Source organism: Nerophis lumbriciformis, linkage group LG28 (assembly GCF_033978685.3).
Source record: "Nerophis lumbriciformis linkage group LG28, RoL_Nlum_v2.1, whole genome shotgun sequence".
Classification (NCBI taxonomy): domain Eukaryota; kingdom Metazoa; phylum Chordata; class Actinopteri; order Syngnathiformes; family Syngnathidae; genus Nerophis; species Nerophis lumbriciformis.
In genome coordinates this window covers 6001876-6023574 of record NC_084575.2, presented here as the reverse complement: position 1 = coordinate 6023574, position 21699 = coordinate 6001876, and the positions used below count along the sequence as shown (strand labels likewise).

Genomic DNA, 21699 nt, shown 5'->3' with positions numbered 1-21699 from the left:
GGTAATTGTTGGAGTACTCTATCGTCCTCCTGGCTCACCTCTTGACACTTTTATTTCCAAATTGGATGAACTATTACTCAGTCTAAATAAACTAAACAAAAACTGCATCCTTCTTGGTGACTTTAATATTGATATTTCCAAGGACGATGGAGCAAAACTGAACTTTATCAACACGTTACATTCTTCTTCCTTCTTCCCCACCGTCAATAGGTTCACTCGAGTCACAGATGCCTCAAAAACAATAATCGATAACATTATTACTAACATCCGTAATACAAAGCTCGTGACAGGGGTGGTGCAATCCGATATCACAGACCACTTTCCCATTATACTATTCTTTGACTCTGGCAAAACTCCCTCCTTCCCACCTCCTAAAGGTAAAACCAAAATACTCAACAATACAACTCTACTACACCTAAATAATAATCTGCTTGCCAGGAAATGGGACTCTGTGTTTAATTGCACCTGTCCTGGTGCTGCATATGAACATCTGATCAAAATGATTCAGGATGCTATTCAGGAAACTATCCCTGAAAAAACTATCAAAAATCATACCTCAGAAAAAAATCCCTGGATTACAAGGGGGATCTTAAAGTCCATCAGACAAAAGAATAAACTCTACAAATGTTATATTTCGAACCCTACTACTGTCAACAAAGAAAAATACACAAATTATAGAAATAAATTAACTCATATTATCAGGAAAAGTAAGCACAACTATTATTCTGAACTATTACAAGCATCGCAGGGGGATTGTAGGAGAACATGGAATGTGTTGAATACTGTTCTCAACAAGGGACATAAGGCCCCTGTTGTTCCGGATACAGGGTCAAATAGGGCTGATCTTGCCAATAGTTTTAATACCTTTTTTGCTTCTATTGGGGAAAACCTATCCAGTAAAATAGGTCAACCTCCAGGGTATTCCTTTAAAGAATTTTTATCAGGCAGCTACCCTAGCTCCTTTTTCATGCAGCCAACCGACATCAATGAGCTTTATACGATCATGATGGACCTAAAGTCATCACATACAGCTGGAGTGGACGGGATATGTAGCAAAATCTTGAAAGCCATAGCAAATGTGATCATAAATCCTCTCTGTCACTGTATAAACCTGTCACTTAGTGCTGGCATTGTACCCAAAATGTCCAAAGTGGCAAAAGTAATCCCAATTTTTAAATCAGGTGATAAACATAATATGAACAATTACAGGCCAATTTCAATTTTACCAACATTTTCAAAAATATTTGAGAAAGTGGTCTATAACCGACTGAAAGGCTTTCTGGAAAAACTAAATAACCTTGTCCCCTCCCAATATGGTTTTCGTAAAAAAAGCACCACCTGTACGGCTATACTCCACCTCTTGGAAAAGGTCAATGACTGTATTGAAGAAGGAAAATTTGGCATTTTTTTGGATCTATCCAAGGCCTTTGACACAATAGACTTTGAGATCTTATTGTATAAGCTATATCACTATGGTGTCAGAGGGGTACCTCTCGATTGGTTCCGCTCTTACCTATACGGAAGGCAGCAATGTGTATGCGTCAATGATCACAATTCACCCTGTATGACCATCAGTTATGGGGTTCCCCAGGGATCCATCTTGGGGCCTCTCCTTTTTATCGTATACATAAATGATTTTGCAAACTCCTCCGAAACTTTTCATAAAATAATTTTTGCTGACGATACAAATGTGTTTACCTCACACAGGAGCCTACACCATCTACAAGTAACTGTCAATTCAGAGCTTGTGAAAGTGGATTCCTGGTTCAAATGCAATAAGCTCTCACTTAATGTAAATAAAACAAATTTTATTTTATTTCGTTCTAATAAAAAGCGGACAAATACTGAGCACTGCCATATCAACATCAATGGGCAGGAAATACAGAGAGTGAACTCCACAAAATTCCTGGGGGTCATCATTGATGAATACCTCAATTTCAAATGTCACATTAGCCATCTGTTAAACAAATTATCCAAATATGTTGGCCTGTTCTTTCACCTTCGTCGTTATCTTCCTCTTTATGCTCTACTCACCCTATATAAAACTCTATTTGAACCACATCTAAACTACTGTAATGTCATCTGGTGTAACGCCTTCCCTACCTACCTTCACAAATTAGAATCCATGCAAAAGAAAATCATACGGCCCTGTCATGGTCCAAGTTTAATGCCCCCACTCCACATCTATTCCATAATTATCATCTCTTAAGACTGACAGAGTTCAATATTCATCAAAATGCTTGTTTAACCTATCAAGTCATTTACAGGCTGAATTTAAGGCTCTGTAGCTTGGTTCCTATCTACCATCCCCAGCATGCCCACAACACTCGTAACTTAGATTTGATATCAGGGAAACATGGTTTACTGGATTGTACCGCTCCAAGTGTTGTATGCAGGGGACCAAAGATTTGGAACCGGCTTAATGAGAGCCTCAAGATGCTGTATCCATTCTCCAACTTCAAAAAGAAACTGAAAACTTACCTATTAACCACCTATATTTAATGCCTCATGTGGGGTAGACTACTGTTGGGTTTTGCATGGTTGAATGAATGTATGTATGTATGTGTATGCTTGCTTTAGTACTATTATCTTGTGTTAATCATATAGCGTTGTTTTTTTTTGTTTTTTGTTGTTGTTGTGCTTGCTACCATGTTTCATCATTACATGTATATACTGTCCTCTGGACCCCTGTCAAAAGCTTCTTCTAGCTTATTTGGGGGACCCTTTCACGTACCAACATCTTTAAATGATGATATTTCACTACTATTGTAATTGTTATATGGTATTGTGAATAAACTTGAAACTTGAAAACTTGAAAAAAAAATGTGAGCCAAGACATCCAGGGGGTTTAGCTCGCTCGTCTGCGGGAACAAACTGCCGCCATTGCTTGCCGTGCTAGCGAGGTCCTTTGTCCCTGAATTGCTCACACACTCCGGCAGATTCAATGGGGGTCTGGTGGCAGATTTCTTTGACTTTATGGTTGGAAATGCATCTGCTTTGAGTGTCGCAGGATATCCACACATTCTTGCCATCTCTGTCGTAGCATAGCTTTCGTCGGTAAAGTGTGCGGAACAAACGTCCAATTTCTTGCCACTTTGGCATCTTTGGGCCACTGGTGCAACTTGAATCCGTCCCTGTTCGTGTTGTTACACCCTCCGACAACACACCGACGAGGCATGATGTCTCCAAGGTACGGAAAACAGTCGAAAAAACGGAAAATAACAGAGCTGATTTGACTCGGTGTTTGAGAAAATGGCGGATTGCTTCCCGATGTGACGTCGCTCCGAGAGCGAATATTAGAAAGGCGTTTAATTTGCCAAAATTCACCCATTTAGAGTTTGGAAATCGGTTAAAAAAATATATGGTCTTTTTTCTGCAACATCAAGGTATATATTGACGCTTACATAGGTCTGGTGATAATGTTCCCCTTTAAAAATATTTTTTCTTTTTTTTTGTCCTGTCCAGCTTCTCAAGTAAGTCATATAGTTGATGTAGATGCCCATATCGGCTGTTCAGATTTACTTTACAAAAGAGAAGTGTAGGATACTTCTCTTGTTGCCTTATTTGTATTTGACTTTATTAAATGTATTTATATTATCATTTGCTGCAGCCGGGCCGGAGCAGGAGGGGATAGAAAGAGAGAAAAAAGGAAGACAGAGGGAGAAATTGTGGGGAAAAAAGGGGGATTAGACAGAGAGACAACAACAACAACAGCAAACACAACAACAACAACAACAACAGCAACAATAGAGCAACATCAGCAAATATGACATGTACAAATATGATGGTAAAAGTAATAGCAAATAAGCAGTTAGCAAAAATAAAGAATAATACAGAAATGACAATGAGCATTATTACACTACAAATGGAGCAATACAAATACCAATAGAAATAGCGCTATTGATAATGAACAATACCAATACTTTACCTTTATTATCAACAATACAGTTGTTTGAATGTAACGATACTTATACGTAATGATAACTTGAGATACGAAAGAATGCAGAAAAATGGAGGGGGAGAAAGAGAAGCAACCAACATTAACCTTGTAGATTGTTATAGTAACAATAGGTCAAGCTTTGTCAGTGTGCCATGTGTTGTACCCAGTTTACCCTAGGGCAACAACGTTAATATATGTTTGATGAAACCTGGTTATGTGCATGAGTGTACGTGCTTGTACAATGAATGTATATGTACAGAATGTGTATATTTGTTTGTACAGTGAATATATATGTACAGAATGTATATATCTGTTTGTACAGTGAATATATATGTACAGAATGTGTATATGTGTTTGTACAGTGAATATATATGTACAGTATGTGTATGTTTGTATATTGAATGTGCGTGTGGCTGTACGAACTTTAAGTATGTAAATATGTACTGTATTTGTGTATGTATGTGGGAGCGTAGGTACCTATGTATGTATGTATGTATGTGAGTATATGTGAATTTGTATGAACAATATATTCGACTCCCAGTGTGCGTGGGAGCCAGAGCACGGCCCCAGCATCCAGACCAGACATGGGGGCCGCGCCGCCACCACATCAAGTCACCAACAGAGATCCCACAGCGCAAGGTGCAAGGTCGGGCCACACGGGCACGGACCCCACCCAACAGGAAGTGAGACCCGCTCGACGCCACACACAAATAAATAATACGTTTTAAAAATAATTTTAAAAAAAATAAATAAGTAAATAATAAAAATAATAAATACATTAAAAATAATAATAATAAATGAAAAAAAACCTGGCAGGCCACCAGACCACAGTCCCCGCCGGCCGACGAGGCAATGAGGGGTGCGCCGAACCCCAACCCCCCCATGCATGTGTACAAGGCCCCCAGAGTGTCTACTGTGTAGTTAAAATTAGGAGGTCAGCCGTTCCAGCCGACCTCCAGTCCCTATTGATGTGTGTAGCGTGAGTGAGATATGTATGCTTGTGGGAACTAATAATGCGATTAAAATTGGGGGACATCAAGGTCATGGTGGGTCCCAACCAAGCCGAGCCCCCCAAATCCTAAGTGTCTAATATGAAGCTAAGATTGAGGGATGGACGAGCAGGGGACAAGACAGGAGGACTGGAGCCCCATAGGAGGCATCCTCATCCCCCCGCCATGCCTCCCCGCAGGACAATCCCCAAAGTCTTATATATGTGTGACTATGTGTGCTATAAGTAGGAGGAGTAGAGGGCCCGGACATTCCCCCCAGTCCATGTGGCCGCCAACCAGGAACTACGGCCAGGAGGCCGCCACCCATCCCTACCATCAAGTGTTGTACTGGAAACTAATTTACAAACACAACTTCATCACACACAATACTCCACTGTGGAATTGTTGTTATATTAAAAAGAGAAACTGATGCACTTATTGAGTGATAAAAGTATTTTATTATTTGAAGATTTCATTATTAAGTACGAGCTGGGAAAAAAAAATTATAAAGGCTTTTGTTCAAAATATTCTAATTACAGTATATCATCTTTTTCATTATTTACTGTTTATTCTTTACTGTATTTTCTCTGGAACAAAAAAATACATCTTGAAAGTTTCCATTCTTCCAAAAAAGACAGAATTGACCACTTAAAATATTTTTTAGGATTTTGTTTTGTAATTGACGACAACACTTGTTCGTTCTGTGATAGGGAAACAAAATAAACAGTTTATTTTATGAATGTATGCAAAGTGAATCTCTGTGGGATGATGTACAATATTGGCTTTTGCCTGACACTCCAAACTTTGATTGCATATTAATGCATGTACTTGACTGAAAAAAGCACTAATATACAACATCTAATCTATAAATGTAGAAGTATATTAAAAAGATAGTTACACAAACAACAATGTCACACATGTTATATGTGCTGATGTTGTTAGAAAGTCAACATTAAAGTCTTGACAGTTTATTTCAAATCCTGCAGTTTCATTTGCTGCTGCTGTTCTCACCAGCACACTTGTGTTTCTTACACTGGTACTTAGAAGACAATCTTTCACCACACACACTGCAACTACACACTTTCTCTCCTGGGTGTCTTCTCATGTGTGCTACAAGGTTTGATTGGTCACAAAAGCTTCTGTTGCAGATTGAACATGTGAAAGGTTTCTCACCAGTAGTGATGGGTCCGGCAACACCGATGCATCGGCGCATGCGTCGAGCTCATAGAGCAAACCCTGTGTCGGTGCGCGTACCGCTTTTGGAAAGTCACGTGACCGATCATGAGCTGTTTTGGTCACGTGACCGATACGCGAACTGTGTCGCACTCCCGCCTCCTCTGTGCCCTGTGAGCGGGTCTTTTCTACAGCCGGAGAAATAATAACTAAGAGAAATCGTCTAAAATTTAATACGTTGGAAAAACTGTTTTTTTTAAATAAAAATGTGTAAAAAAATAAAATAAAAAAATAAAAATTCCCAGTCCACAAGCATCCGCATTCACAACACGTTCTCTTAGATTTCCATGTTATGATACATGTTCACATTATTTATTGACTGTATTTAAAAAGATAAAAATATATTTTTATTTAAATGAAGATATGAAATAATCCTAAATGAAATACAATGACTTGGTTTATATTATTGTATATACTAGGTCATACAATCAGTGTCAGTTGAGTCGGTCCATAGGTTGCCTGTAGGGATTTTTAATGTCCAGCAGATGTCAGTATTTAGTGACACAGTATCAATACCGTTTTGCGATGTGTCGAAACGCTTCATGACGCCTCATCAACCCATCACTACTCAGCAGTGTGTCTTCTCATGTGTACTTTCAAATTCTGACTTTGTACAAAACCTTTACCACAGAGTGAACAGATAAAAGGTTTTTCACCAGTGTGTGTTCTCATGTGTACTTTCAAATTCTGACTTTGTACAAAACCTTTACCACAGAGTGAACAGATAAAAGGTTTCTCAGCAGTGTGTGTTCTCATGTGTACTTTCAAATTGTGACTTTGTACAAAACCTTTACCACAGAGTGAACAGATAAAAGGTTTTTCAGCAGTGTGTCTTCTCATGTGTACTTTCAAATTGTGACTTTGTACAAAACCTTTACCACAGAGCGAACAGATAAAAGGTTTTTCACCAGTGTGTCTTCTCATGTGTACTTTCAAATAGCGACTTTCTACAAAACCTTTACAACAGAGTGAACAGATAAAAGGTTTTTCTCCAGTGTGTGTTCTCATGTGTGTTTTCAGACGACAATGGTATTTAAAAGTTTTGTGACAGTGGGAACATGTGAAGTGAGTGTTGTCAGTGTGACATGTTGCATCATCTTCAGAGTGTTCATCATCAGTGTCAGGAGAGTGTGACGTTGTGTCCTCACTATCTGATAGTGGAGCTAAGATCTTGTCTGCTTGTGATCCTCCACAGTGGTCTCCATCAGCTTCTGTTGTCATGTGTTGTGTTGAGCTGCTGCTTGGAGGCTCCGCCTCTCTCTTCTCCTCACTTTCACCTTTGACCTCATCATCTTCACTCTTCACAGGGACACCAGTCACTGGGAACTCCTCCAACCATTTAGGCTGACTGATGCGGTGCTCCTCCTCTTCCTCTTTAATGTGCAGCGGCTCTTGGTCCTCCTCTTCCTCTTTAAAGTAGGGTTGTCATTATTGGAATTATTTAAGTGGTTTTAAATAAGCACGTTTAAGCACAAGTTTATTATTCATTTGTATATATGTTTATTTTAATCTTATTTGTATGGTCTCTCATATTTACTTTGACTTTCTTTAACATGTTTTGTTTGTAGGAGGATTGTATTTAATGTGATGTGTTTTATATTGCTGAGTAAAATATTGAAAAACATTGACTCATATTGTATTGAAAGCACCTTAATGTGTCTGTACATTGTTTATGTATGTTTAATTGTTCAATACAAAATAAAATAAATAGTCAGAAGTAGAACTGGTTTACAAACAAAGTCTAATATTAACATAAATAATGTTGAAGTCATATTACATGACATGATATACCATACTTAAACTTAGACTTAGACTAACTTTAATGATCCACAAGGGAAATTGTTCAACACAGTAGCTCAGTTACAATGATGGAAAGTGTAAGGATGGAAAGGACAATGCAGGTATAAATAGACTAATATAGCGATAAAAGATCTAACATATACACGAATATATACATAATATGTATACAGTATATTATATATACAGATATATATATATACCATACCATCCATCCATCCATCCATCTTCTTCCGCTTATCCGAGGTCGGGTCGCGGGGGCAGCAGCCTAAGCAGGGAAGCCCAGACTTCCCTCTCCCCAGCCACTTCGTCCAGCTCTTCCTGTGGGACCCCGAGACGTTCCCAGGCCAGCCGGGAGACATAGTCTTCCCAACGTGTCCTGGGTCTTCCCCGCGGCCTCCTACCGGTCGGACGTGCCCTAAACACCTCCCTAGGGAGGCGTTCGGGTGTCATCCTGACCAGATGCCCGAACCACCTCATCTGGCTCCTCTCCATGTGGAGGAGCAGCGGCTTTACTTTGAGCTCCCCCCGGATGACAGAGCTTCTCACCCTATCTCTAAGGGAGAGCCCCGCCACCCGGCGGAGGAAACTCATTTCGGCCGCTTGTACCCGTGATCTTGTCCTTTCGGTCATAACCCAAAGCTCATGACCATAGGTGAGGATGGGAACGTAGATCGACCGGTAAATTGAGAGCTTTGCCTTCCGGCTCAGCTCCTTCGTCACCACAACGGATCGATACAGCGTCCGCATTACTGAAGATGCCGCACCGATCCGCCTGTCGATCTCACGATCCACTCTTCCCTCACTCGTGAACAAGACTCCGAGGTACTTGAACTCCTCCACTTGGGGCAAGATCTCCTCCCCAACCCGGAGATGGCACTCCACCCTTTTCCGGGCGAGAACCATGGACTCGGACTTGGAGGTGATGATTCTCATCCCAGTCGCTTCACACTCAGCTGCGAACCGATCCAGTGAGAGCTGAAGATCCTGGCCAGATGAAGCCATCAGGACCACATCATCTGCAAAAAACAGAGACCTAATCCTGCAGCCACCAAACCAGATCCCCTCAACGCCTTGACTGCGCCTTGAAATTCTGTCCATAAAAGTTATGAACAGAATGGGTGACAAAGGGCAGCCTTGGCGGAGTCCAACCCTCACTGGAAACGTGTCCGACTTACTACCGGCAATGCGGACCAAGCTCTGGCACTGATCATACAGGGAGCGGACTGCCACAATCAGACAGTCCGATACCCCATACTCTCTGAGCAGTCCCCACAGGACCTCCCAAGGGACACGGTCGAATGCCTTCTCCAAGTCCACAAAGCACATGTAGACTGGTTGGGCAAACTGCCATGCACCCTCAAGGACCCTGCCGAGAGTATAGAGCTGGTCCACAGTTCCACGACCAAGACGGAAACCACACTGTTCCTCCTGAATCCGAGGTTCGACTATCCGGCGTAGCCTCTTCTCCAGTACACCTGAATAGACCTTACCGGGAAAGCTGATGAGTGTGATCCCACGATAGTTAGAACACACCCTCCGGTTCCCCTTCTTAAAGAGAGGAACCACCACCCCGGTCTGCCAATCCAGTGGTACCTCCCCCGATGTCCACGCGATGCTGCAGAGTCTTGTCAACCAAGACAGCCCCACAACATCCAGAGCCTTAAGGAACTCCGGGCGGATCTCATCTACCGCCGGGGCCCTGCCACCGAGGAGCTTTTTAACTACCTCAGCAACCTCAGCCCCAGAAATAGGAGATACCATTAGAAATATACCATACCATTGAACTTTATTTATAAAGCCCTTTAAAAAGAAGCACAGTTGAAGAACAATTAAAGGGCTGAACACCACAAAGAAATAGAGGCAAAGCACAGACTAAAAAATAACATTTAAAACAGAAGTAAAATACACATTGAAAAAGCAAATACAAATTATCCTAAGAACAATTTGTTAGATAAAAAGCAGTTAAAAAGTTAAAAACAGTTAAAAAAGTTAAAAACAGTTTAAAATCTCATGCTGGGTTAAAAGCCAGTGAATAAAAATTGGTTTTAAGAAGGTTCTTAAAGGCCTACTGAAAGCCACTACTACAGACCACACAGTCTGATAGTTTATATATCAATGATGAAATCTTAACATTGCAACACATGCCAATACGGCCGGGTTAACTTATAAGGTGCAATTTTAAATTTCCCAGGAAACTTCCGGTTGAAAACGTCTAGGTATGATGACGTTTGCGCGTGACGTCACGGGTTGAAGTGGAAGTATTGGGACACCATTGTATCCAATACAAACAGCTCTGTTTTCATCGCAGAATTCCACAGTATTGTGGACATCTGTGTTGGTGAATCTTTTACAATTTGTTCAATGAACAATGGAGACTGCAAAGAAGAAAGCTGTAGGTGGGATCGTGTATTAGCGTCTGGCTACAGCAACACAACCAGGAGGACTTTGACTTGGATAGCAGACGCGCTACCGTGACTACAGCTTTGGCTTCCAAACATTTAAACGCTTGCCCGTACGTGCGTGTCACTATGTGCATGTCACGTACGTAACTTTGGGGAAATATATGTTTCTTGCCGACTCTGATGGCGGCCGGGGTGTCGTCAAAAGCTACAACGCTGTCCGCCGCCGCGCCGCTGTCCTCACCTGTCTTGGTTGACTTCCTCCGTCTCCGGGCCGCCGACCGCACCGATGATCGGGTGAAGTCCTTCGTTGCGCCGTTGATCGCTGGAACGCAGGTGAGCACGGGTGTTGATGGGCAGATGAGGGTTGGCGTAGGTGGAGAGCTAATGTTTTTAGCATAGCTCTGTCGAGGTCCCGTAGCTAAGTTAGCTTCAATGGCGTCGTTAGCAACAGCATTGCTAGGCTTCGACAGGCGGCACATCATTAACCGTGTGGTTACAGGTCCAGAGTTTGGTAGTATTGTTGATCTTCTGTCTATCCTTCCAGTCAGGGGCTTATTTCTTTTGTTTCTATCTGCAGTTAAGCACGATGCTATCACGTTAGCTCCGTAGCTAAAGTGCTTCACCGATGTATTGTCGTGGAGATAAAAGTCACTGTGAATGTCCATTTCGCGTTCTCGACTCTCATTTTCAAGAGGATATAGTATCCCAGGTGGTTTAAAATACAAATCCGTGATCCACAATAGAAAAAGGAGAGAGTGTGGAATGCAATGAGCCCTTGTACCTAAATTACGGTCAGAGCGAAAAAAGATACGTCCTGCACTGCACTCTAATCCTTCACTCTCACGTTCCTCATCCACAAATCTTTCATCCTGGCTCAAATTAATGGGGTAATCGTCACTTTCTCGGTTCGAATCGCTCTCGCTGCTGGTGTAAACAATGGGGAAATGTGAGGCGCCCTTCAACCTGCCACGTCACGCTACTTCCGGTACAGGCAAGGCTTTTTTTTTATCAGCGACCAAAAGTTGCGAACTTTATCGTCGATGTTCTATACTACAAACCCCGTTTCCATATGAGTTGGGAAATTGTGTTAGATGTAAATATAAACGGAATACAATGATTTGCAAATAATTTCCAACCCATATTCAGTTGAATATGCTACAAAGACAACATATTTGATGTCCAAACTGACAACTTTTTTTTTTTTTTTTTTTGTAAATAATCATTAACTTTAGAATTTGAAGCCAGCAACACGTGACAAAGAAGTTGGGAAAGGTGGCAATAAATACTGATAAAGTTGAGGAATGCTCATCAAACACTTATTTGGAACATCCCACAGGTGAGCAGGCTAACTGGGAACAGGTGGGTGCCATGATTGGGTATAAAAGTAGATTCCATGAAATGCTCAGTCATTCACAAACAAGGATGGGGCGAGGGTCACCACTTTGTCAACAAATGCGGGAGCAAATTGTTGAACAGTTTAAGAAAAACCTTTCTCAACCAGCTATTGCAAGGAATTTAGGGATTTCACCATCTACCGTCCGTAATATCATCAAAGGGTTCAGAGAATCTGGAGAAATCACTGCACGTAAGCAGCTAAGCCCTTGACCTTTGATCTCTCAGACTGTACTGCATCAACAAGCGACATCAGTGTGTAAAGGATATCACCACATGGGCTCAGGAACACTTCAGAAACCCACTGTCAGTAACTACAGTTGGTCGCTACATCCGTAAGTGCAAGTTAAAACTCTCCTATGCAAGGCGAAAACCGTTTATCAACAACACCCAAAAACGTCGTCGGCTTCGCTGGGCCTGAGCTCATCTAAGATGGACTGATACAAAGTGGAAAAGTGTTCTGTGGTCTGACGAGTCTACATTTCAAATTGTTTTTGGAAACTGTGGACGTCGTGTCCTCCGGACCAAAGAGGAAAAGAACCATCCGGATTGTTATAGGCGCAAAGTGTAAAAGGCAGCATGTGTGATGGTATGGGGGTGTATTAGTGCCCAAGACATGGGTAACTTACACATCTGTGAAGGTGCCATTAATGCTGAAAGGTACATACAGGTTTTGGAGCAACATACAGTATGTTGCCATCCAAGCAACGTTACCATGGACGCCCCTGCTTATTTCAGCAAGACAATGCCAAGCCACGTGTTACATCAACGTGGCTTCATAGTAAAAGAGTGCGGGTACTAGACTGGCCTGCCTGTAGTCCAGACCTGTCTCCCATTGAAAATGTGAAGCCTAAAATAGCAGAAGGGAGACCCCCGGACTGTTGAACAACTTAAGCTGTACATCAAGCAAGAATGGGAAAGAATTCCACCTGAGACGCTTCAAAAATGTGTCTCCTCGGTTCCCAAACATTTACTGAGTGTTGTTAAAAGGAAAGGTCATGTAACACAGTGGTGAACATGCCCTTTCCCAACTACCTTGGCACGTGTTGCAGCCATGAAATTCTAAGTTAATTATTATTTGCAAAAACAAAATAAAGTTTATGAGTTTGAACATCAAATATGTTGTCTTTGTAGCATATTCAACTGAATATGGGTTGAAAAGGATTTGCAAATCATTGTATTCCGTTTATATTTACATCTAACACAATTTCCCAACTCATATGGAAACGGGGTTTGTAAATCCTTTCAACAAAAATATGGCAATATCGCGAAATGATCAAGTCTGACACATAGAATGGATCTGCTATCCCCGTTTGAATAAAAAAAAATCGTTTCAGTAGGCCTTTAAAATTAGCCAAAGTAGTGCCTGTCTCACATGAAGAGGGAGATACTTCCAGAGTTTGGGACCCGCAACAGAGAAGGCTCTGTCCCCTCTGAGCTTGCGCTTTGATTTGGGTACCTCCAGGATCAGCTTATCAGCTGCCCTGAGGGAGCGGGTGGGGGCATAGAGGTGGAGCAGCTCAGAGAGGTAAGGTGGGGCAAGACCACGTAAGGATTTAAAAATGAGTACGATGATTTTAAAATGGACTGTAAAAGACACAGTGGAGGGAGGCTAAAACAGGAGTAATGTGCTCTCTTTTTCTTGTGTTAGTTAAAAGTCGGGCAGCTGCATTTTGGACCAGCTGCAGACGTGAGAGGGAGGACTGACTCATTCCAAAATACAAAGAGTTACAGTAATCCAGCCCAAATGTGATAAAGGCATGGATTACTGTCTCTAACTGTTGCCTAGAAAGAAGGTTTTTGACCTTGGCCAGCTGACGTAAATACAAAAAGCTGTCTTTCACCACTGTGCCAATCTGACGCTCCAATTTAAAATCAGTGTCAATACCAAAGCCCAGGTTGGTGACCATGGTCTTAATGTGCAAAGCCAAGGGGCCAAAGTCAACAGGGGGGAGCTCACAGGTACCACTAGGTCCAAACACTATTACTTCTGTCTTCTTTTCATTGAAATGTAAGAAGTTTAGGGCCATCCAGGCCTTGATATCATCAAGACAATCAAGTAGTGTCTGCATTGAAGAGGCATGATTGCTTTTCAACGGAAAATAAATGTGTGTGTCATCGGCATAACAATGAAAATAAATATGCTTTCTTAGGATTGAGCCCAGGGGAAGTAAATAAATAGAAAAGAGAAGTGGTCCTAAAAGTGAGCCCTGTGGGAGCCCACATGTCAAGGGAGCAACAGAGGATTCAGAACCAGCAACATTTACAGAGAAGGTCCTGTTAGTCAAATATGACTTCAGCCAACTCAAAGCAGTACCACAGATGCCCACTTGATGCTGTAGGCGGATCATTCAAATATTATGGTCCACCGTATCAAATGCTGCTGTTAGATCCAGTAAAACTAAAATCACATGATCACCTAAATCTGTTGCTCCAAGGAGGTCATTAAAAAGCCTTAATAATGCTGACTCGGTACTGGCGTTCAAATCCAGTTAGGCAGGATGTCTTGTTTTGTTTTTTTATTTCTTGTTTTATCCTTTTTTATTAAATTATTACATGTTAGTATTTTGGGTGGTATATTCTGCACTTCTTTTAAGGTATATTTTACTTTTGTATTGTATTCATCCTCCTGTGTTACCATGTTAATGTGACACTATGTGCACCTTATGTCTTATGTCTGTACAGCACTTTGGCCAACTGAGCTTGTTTTAAATGTGACATAGAAATAAATACACTCAACTCAACTCAACACATCATTGAGTGGCATTTACTTTTTACACTGGGGGGGACCAGACAAGCATTTAGTTTTTACACTGGGGGGGACCAGACAAGCATTTAGTTTTTACACTGGGGGGGACCAGACAAGCATTTACTTTTTACACTGGGGGGGACCAGACAAGCATTTACTTTTTACACTGGGGGGGACCAGACAAGCATTTAGTTTTTACACTGGGGGAGACCAGACAAGCATTTAGTTTTTACACTGGGGGGACCAGACAAGCATTTAGTTTTTACACTGGGGGGGACCAGACAAGCTCTGCTTCTTCCACTCATGTTGGACGCTTGATCACTTGAGCAAAAGTTGTGCTTGTAAAGTTTTGACATGTTCCAAATAAATACATTGAAAGTGAACATTAATAATAACATTTTAAAGTAATTGTTGGTTGTATGCCAACTTTGCAGAGCAGCTCTTCACAGCATCACCTCACTAGTTAGCTTAACGTTAGCATCTTCCATGTTACATCATAACGATGTCGAATAAATGTGTTTGTGTGCCTTACAGACGGACTTGTTATTGGCTAACATATATACACATCATTTGTGGTCCATGTTTTTACTTTATTAGTACATTAACCTCCAGTCTTCACACAGTGAGCCTAGAAATGAGTTTAACATTGGGGGGACATCAATTTATATCCCAAAATAATGTTAGGACAAATAAATGATTACACAGTATCAGTATCAGTCTATGTTAAGCATTTTATGTAGCATTCCCATTTTACACTTTTTACTCAACTCTTGTGAAATATTCACTGTCATGTTACTCTTTATAGTTTATTAATTAGTCAATGAATAAAATATTTACTGAGTCCTGCTGCTGTTTCACTTTTATTGTGGTGTCATTTTTCTAGCTGTTAAGAGAAGTATTTGATCTTAAATATATAAATAATCCTCCATATTGGCAGCCATAGTGATTCATTTATTCAGCAGAGCATTAAAACTTGGATCTGACAAAAAGTAAACACAAATGTTGTCTTCCTCGCTGATAAAACATGATAGCAACATGCATCTGCTAGCTCATGATCGCCCCCACTTCTCAGTGTGGCGAGTTGGAGTACTACAAGAAGCACTCTAATACAGTGCTTAAATCCGTATTTTTAGTCTTATTATCAAGGAATAATGAGGTCACACTTATATTAAAACATTAATGCTAAGGTTTCGTCCAGTAGTGGACCGGTGATGATGATGATGAAGATGAAGATGTATCTGTGCAAGTGAACAATTGGATCCACAAGGGACAACAACCCTTTCCACAGACTACACACACACATCAGAAACATAAATGTTAGAAGCCTACAACAATATATGTGAAGAAGACTTTAGGATTAAAAGTGAAGATGTGAGGTGAAATAAGTACAAATGCAGCAATAAAAACAAGCAACTCCACTCACGATGGCTCTAAAGTTCAGTGATGTGTTGCTAACTTCAGCATTTTTCTTCTTTGTTGATGTTTTGCAGTAGTTAACATCCATGATGTAACAATGCTGCTAATCTACCAGAGTCCACATTTTGTTAACCATTTTAATCATTCATACTTTTAATTGGATAATTACATCAATAAAATGCAATGGAAAAATGTGTGGAAAAAACCCCAAATGAAACTAATAAGATGTCCTCTCTTCAAAGATGAGAAAAAAGAATAACATAGTAGCTACATATATAATATTCAATACATGCACACAACTTAAAAAGTAACTACAGGCCAACATATAAGACTAGAAGATGAGAAGCACTACATACAACATCAAATATACATTCTTATTAAACATGCTGTGTTTTTAAACTACATTTAGCACAATCACTGTTTAAGTGTTTTTACATCCCTGCAGCTTCCATGACTGTTACACACTTGTGTTTACTGACCTGATTCTTAAACCTGAACATCTTATCACACACAGTGCAACTATACGGTTTCTCTCCAGTGTGTGTTCTCATGTGTCTGGTCATGTTTTCCTTTTTGGAGAAACTCTTTTTACAAACAGAGCAAGTAAAAGGTTTCTCACCTGTGTGTGTTCTCATGTGTAATATCATTTCAATCTTAGTGTTGAATCTTTTAGCACAAACTGAGCAAGCAAAAGGTTTCTCTCCAGTGTGTATTGTCATGTGTGTTGTCATGCTTTGCTTTCTGGAGAAACTCTTCTTACAAACAGAGCAAGTAAAAGGTTTCTCACCTGTGTGTGTTCTCATGTGCAATATAATTTCCTTCTTAGTGTTGAATCTTTTAGCACAAGTTGAGCAAGCAAAAGGTTTCTCTCCAGTGTGTGTTCTCATGTGTGTGGTCATGCTTTCCTTTCTGGAGAAACTCTTCTTACAAACAGAGCAAGTAAAAGGTTTCTCACCTGTGTGTGTTCTCATGTGTAATATCATGTCTTTCTTAGTGTTGAATCTTTTAGCACAAACAGAACAAGCAAAAAGTTTCTCTCCAGTGTGTGTTCTCATGTGTGTGGTCACGGCACCCTTTCTGGAGAAACTCTTCTTACAAACAGAGCAAGTAAAAGGTTTCTCACCTGTGTGTGTTCTCATGTGCAATATAATTTCCTTCTTAGTGTTGAATCTTTTAGCACAAGTTGAGCAAGCAAAAGGTTTCTCTCCAGTGTGTGTTCTCATGTGTCTGGTCATGCTTTCCTTTCTGGAGAAACTCTTCTTACAAACAGAGCAAGTAAAAGGTTTCTCACCTGTGTGTGTTCTCATGTGTAATATCATGTCTTTCTTAGTGTTGAATCTTTTAGCACAAACAGAACAAGCAAAAAGTTTCTCTCCAGTGTGTGTTCTCATGTGTGTGGTCACGGCACCCTTTATGGAGAAACTCTTCTTACAAACAGCGCAAGTAAAAGGTTTCTCTCCAGTATGCATTATCATGTGTTGTGTAAAATGACTCTTCTTTCTAAATAATTTCCCACATTCAGAGCAGTCAAAGTGTTTGTTGTTAGTGTGATGTCTCGTATCACCTTTAGAGTCATTTTTACTCTCCAAAGGTTTTTGGATGTGGTCACTGTGATCAGAAGAGTGTGACATCATGTGGTCCATGTCTGACAGTGGAGCAAAGATGCTGTCTGGTTCTGACTTGATATCTTCACAATGCTCTCCATCAGCTTCTGTGATGTGTTGACTTACAAGCTCCGCCCCTCTGTTCTCCTCACTTTGACTGTGATGAAGCTGTAAGGACTGAGCTTCATCTTCATCATGAAGCTGCTCCTCTTTAATGTGGGAGGGGGCCTGTAGCTCCTTCTGTCCCACACTGGTGTGCCACTCCTCTTCATGACTCCCCGCTGACACCCGCTGGACGTCTGCAGAACAAATGAGGTGTTACTGTATTGAAGTTTGCAGTATTCAAACTATTGACATGTGAGCTAGGCCAAATAGACAGTGATGGGCAAGCTACCTGGACAATGTAGTAAGCTAAGCTACAAGTTACTCTCAATTAAATGGAGCTAAGCTATCCTCAGAGAATTGTAGCACGCTACACTACAAGCTACACTGCAAAAGTAGCTTGCCACATCAAATATATATATTTATATATATCGCTTGCTCGTACGTGCGTGCCGCTATGTGCATGTCACGTACGTAACTTTGGGGAAATATATATGTGCTGTATAAACTTTGGGGAGGTGAACGGTACTTTGGGCTGTGGGATTGAGTGTGTTGTGCGGGTGTTTGAGTTGTATTGACGGTTATATGGACCGGAGGGGGAGGTATTTGTTATGCGGGATTAATTTGTGGCATATTAAATATAAGCCTGGTTGTGTTGTGGCTAGTAGAGTATATATATGTCTTGTGTTTATTTACTGTTTTAGTCACTCCCAGCTGAATATCAGGTCCCACCCGCCTCTCACAGCATCTTCCCTATCTGAATCGCTCCCACTGCCCTCTAGTCCTTCACTCTCACTTTCCTCATCCACAAATCTTTCATCCTGGCTCAAATTAATGGGGAAATCGTCGCTTTCTCGGTCCGAATCGCTCTCGCTGCTGGTGGCCATGATTGTAAACAATGTGCGGATGTGAGGAGACTTTCAACCTGTGACGTCACGCTACTTCCGGTACAGGCAAGGCTTTTTTATCAGCGACCAATAGTTGCGAAATTTATCGTCGATGTTCTCTACTAAATCCTTTCAGCAAAAATATGGCAATATCGCAAAATGATCAAGTATGACACATAGAATGGATCTGCTATCCCCGTTTAAATAAGAAAATCTCATTTCAGTAGGCCTTTAATAGATGATAAAATGAACTGGAAATCTCATATACAAAATATACAACTTAAGGTGACAAAAAACATTTCAATAATGAATAAAGCAAAATATGTCCTGGGCCAAAAATGACTTCATATTCTCTACTGCTCACTAGTGTTACATATCTGACTTATTGTGTAGAAATATGGGAAATAACTACAAATGTGCGCTACATTTACTAACCGTGTTACAAAAAAGATCAATTAGACTGATACATAATGTTGGATATAGAGAACATACAAGCACTTTATTTATTGAGTCAAAAATATTAAAGTTCGGTGATTTGGTAAAATTGCAAACAGATAAAATGATGTACAAAGCAAACTATAACCTGCTACCAAAGAATGTACAACAATTCCTCTCAACTAAAGAGGATACATATAATCTTGGAGGAAAATTTAAATTTAAACATTTGTATGCACGTTCAACACTTACAACCTTTAGCATATCTGTATTGTACTATTGTCCTAATATGATCCACTTTAAGAGGTTGTTCAAATGAATAGTGCTTACAAAGTACAAAGAAAAAGAATTATGAGAAATACTTTCAACCTTATTGAAAATAAGATATTCTTCATCTCAGTAGGTTAAAAATGACTGACTTAATTAATGATATATTACAAAACTGTTGTATTACTCATTCACAGATGTCATTTTTCTATAAAAAGGTCAGTAAATGATGTATATATTTGTAAACGCTCTGAAGTGGGAAAGGGGTAAGATTAAATAAGCTCTGCTTCTTCCTACTCCTTTTCGGACATGATGTAAAGTGAAATGATATGAAAGTGTGTGATGTATTATGCTGTAAGTGTGTTCATGTTCCAAATCAACTAAAGAAAGAAAGAAAGAATGTAACTGAGAGTGTACAAATGGACCCAGTGAGGGTCCATTGCTGTTAACTATCTGTCATTTAGATGGGGACACCTTACAACTACCTCTAGGGCTCCCCGCATCCCACTGTATGCATTCATGTATTTCTTCTTGTATTTCTACCCTTTTGAGACATGAAGAAGGAAAAGTATCTTCCATATGAGGTGTGAACAAGTGATGACATAAATCATGGTCCCAATAACATCGCATATATGATAAAACAAGACGGCAGCTAAAGAAGGACTAAAGAAGGACTTCCCTATTCATCCCCCTCTGGTCAACATATGAAATAAGTGTGAGTCAGAAATTGAAATGTGCCTCCTTTGGCCAAAATGTATAAAATAAATATGTTTATAGAGACATACAGTAATAACTTGAAGTAAATAATGAAGGTTAAAAAACAATGACAAACAAAACATTTAAAGGGAACATTATCACCAGACCTATGTAAGCGTCAATATATACCTTGATGTTGCAGAAAAAAGACCATATATTTTTTTAACCGATTTCCGAACTCTAAATGGGTGAATTTTGGCGAATTAAACGCCTTTCTATTATTCGCTCTCGGAGCGATGACGTCACAACGTGATGTCACATCGGGAAGCAATCCGCCATTTTCTCAAACACATTACAAACACCGAGTCAAATCAGCTCTGTTATTTTCCGTTTTTTCGACTGTTTTCCGTACCTTGGAGATGTAACGCTTACATGGGCTAGGCGGGTTAAGAGTGTAAACCGTATGACAGAAGATGGTTCGTCTAGGAGCCTGAGGTATGAAAGATGACGACAATTAGTTATCTTGGTTTCGACTGCTTAAAATCTATTGACACAAGAATATAAATGACACAGATGACAATAGGAAAAATTAATTAATTAATTAAAAAAATGCCCAAAACAAAAATACAAGATGCAGTCCTGCTGCCTTCGTGGAACCAGTTCACAGTTCAGTTCAAAAGGTATGCAAACGCTTTTGCGTCAGTCCAAAAGTTCAGTTCAAAAACAAAAGTAATCCAAAAGGTTCGCCGCAGAGGAGAAAAAAATGCTTGTCCTACCGCGTAGGTGTTTAGCTCGCCATTTGTTGAGTTGAGTTTGAAGGTGGATAGGAAGCTCAGGTTGTTTGGGTCAACGGGTATTCCTTCCCGTAAAAAAAACCTGACCGAAAAGTCCAAAAAAAACAAAGTGAGTAACCTAGTTACCTCTTCACTAGCAAAGTACATTATATATGTACTTGAAAGCATAATGTAAGCATTCAATTGTCCGGAATGACTAATTTGTTCTACTAATAAACCAATTGATATGACATAATTAACCATGTTGATTAATATACAATCATGAGTCCAATTAAAATGAACATTCATAAAACATTTCTAATAATACAGATCATGATTGTTTATCTAAAGTGATAAAACTCAATCATGGATCAATTGCAAATTCAATTACAAATTAATTTACAAGTTCAATTACAAATTAATTTACAAGTGCACTTATATAACCTAGTTTCATAATAATACTCATTATTAGAAAGTCAATGTATCATAATTCGTATTCAAGTACTTATCCAAACATTCAAAATTGATAAACAATCAAGCAAAGTTAAATTAAAGTGTTGCGCAACAACCTAAATACACGCACCTGCGTTCCATCTGATTCACATCCACTAAGTGGCAAAAGCGTATTAGCAGTTTAAAGCCCTTTGCCACTTTGCTAGACTAAACTGTTGCCTATAAATCGGCTGGATGATCAGAAGAAAATAAAACATAATTACCTGAGTAATCGAGGCAAAACAACATACCATGCACGCCCCGATAATCGAACATGCCGGCTCTATGGAAGAATGGCAACGGTATTAGCGCCTATGCTAAAACAAATGCTAACATAACATTGGCGACATGGCACATGATTGTGAGTGTGGAATTCCGTTGATTATGGCATGGCAAAAGACTCACCTAATTAAGAAGTTTGCAAAGTGTGAGAATGAGAAGATTTTGGGAGTTTCTTCTCAAGCGCGTCTCATAGCACCGCAGCCACAGCAGACGGGAGGGGGTGGTGAAGTGCACAGCACT

At 40.2% G+C, this 21699-nt stretch overlaps 2 protein-coding genes across 2 annotated transcripts in view; both read right to left on the bottom strand.

The window, feature by feature from the left end:
• Nucleotides 1–21699, bottom strand: part of LOC133570604 (uncharacterized) — a 100462-nt gene that overhangs the window by 59917 nt on the left and 18846 nt on the right. The gene's annotated exons all lie outside the window — the stretch shown is intronic.
• Nucleotides 15474–21453, bottom strand: LOC133570559 (uncharacterized). Its single transcript, XM_061923241.2, has 2 exons — nucleotides 21429–21453; nucleotides 15474–17824 (listed from the first exon to the last, which is right to left on the bottom strand). Exons 1-2 carry the CDS (start codon nucleotides 21451–21453, stop codon nucleotides 16353–16355), a joined length of 1497 nt encoding a protein of 498 aa, XP_061779225.2. The 3' UTR covers nucleotides 15474–16352.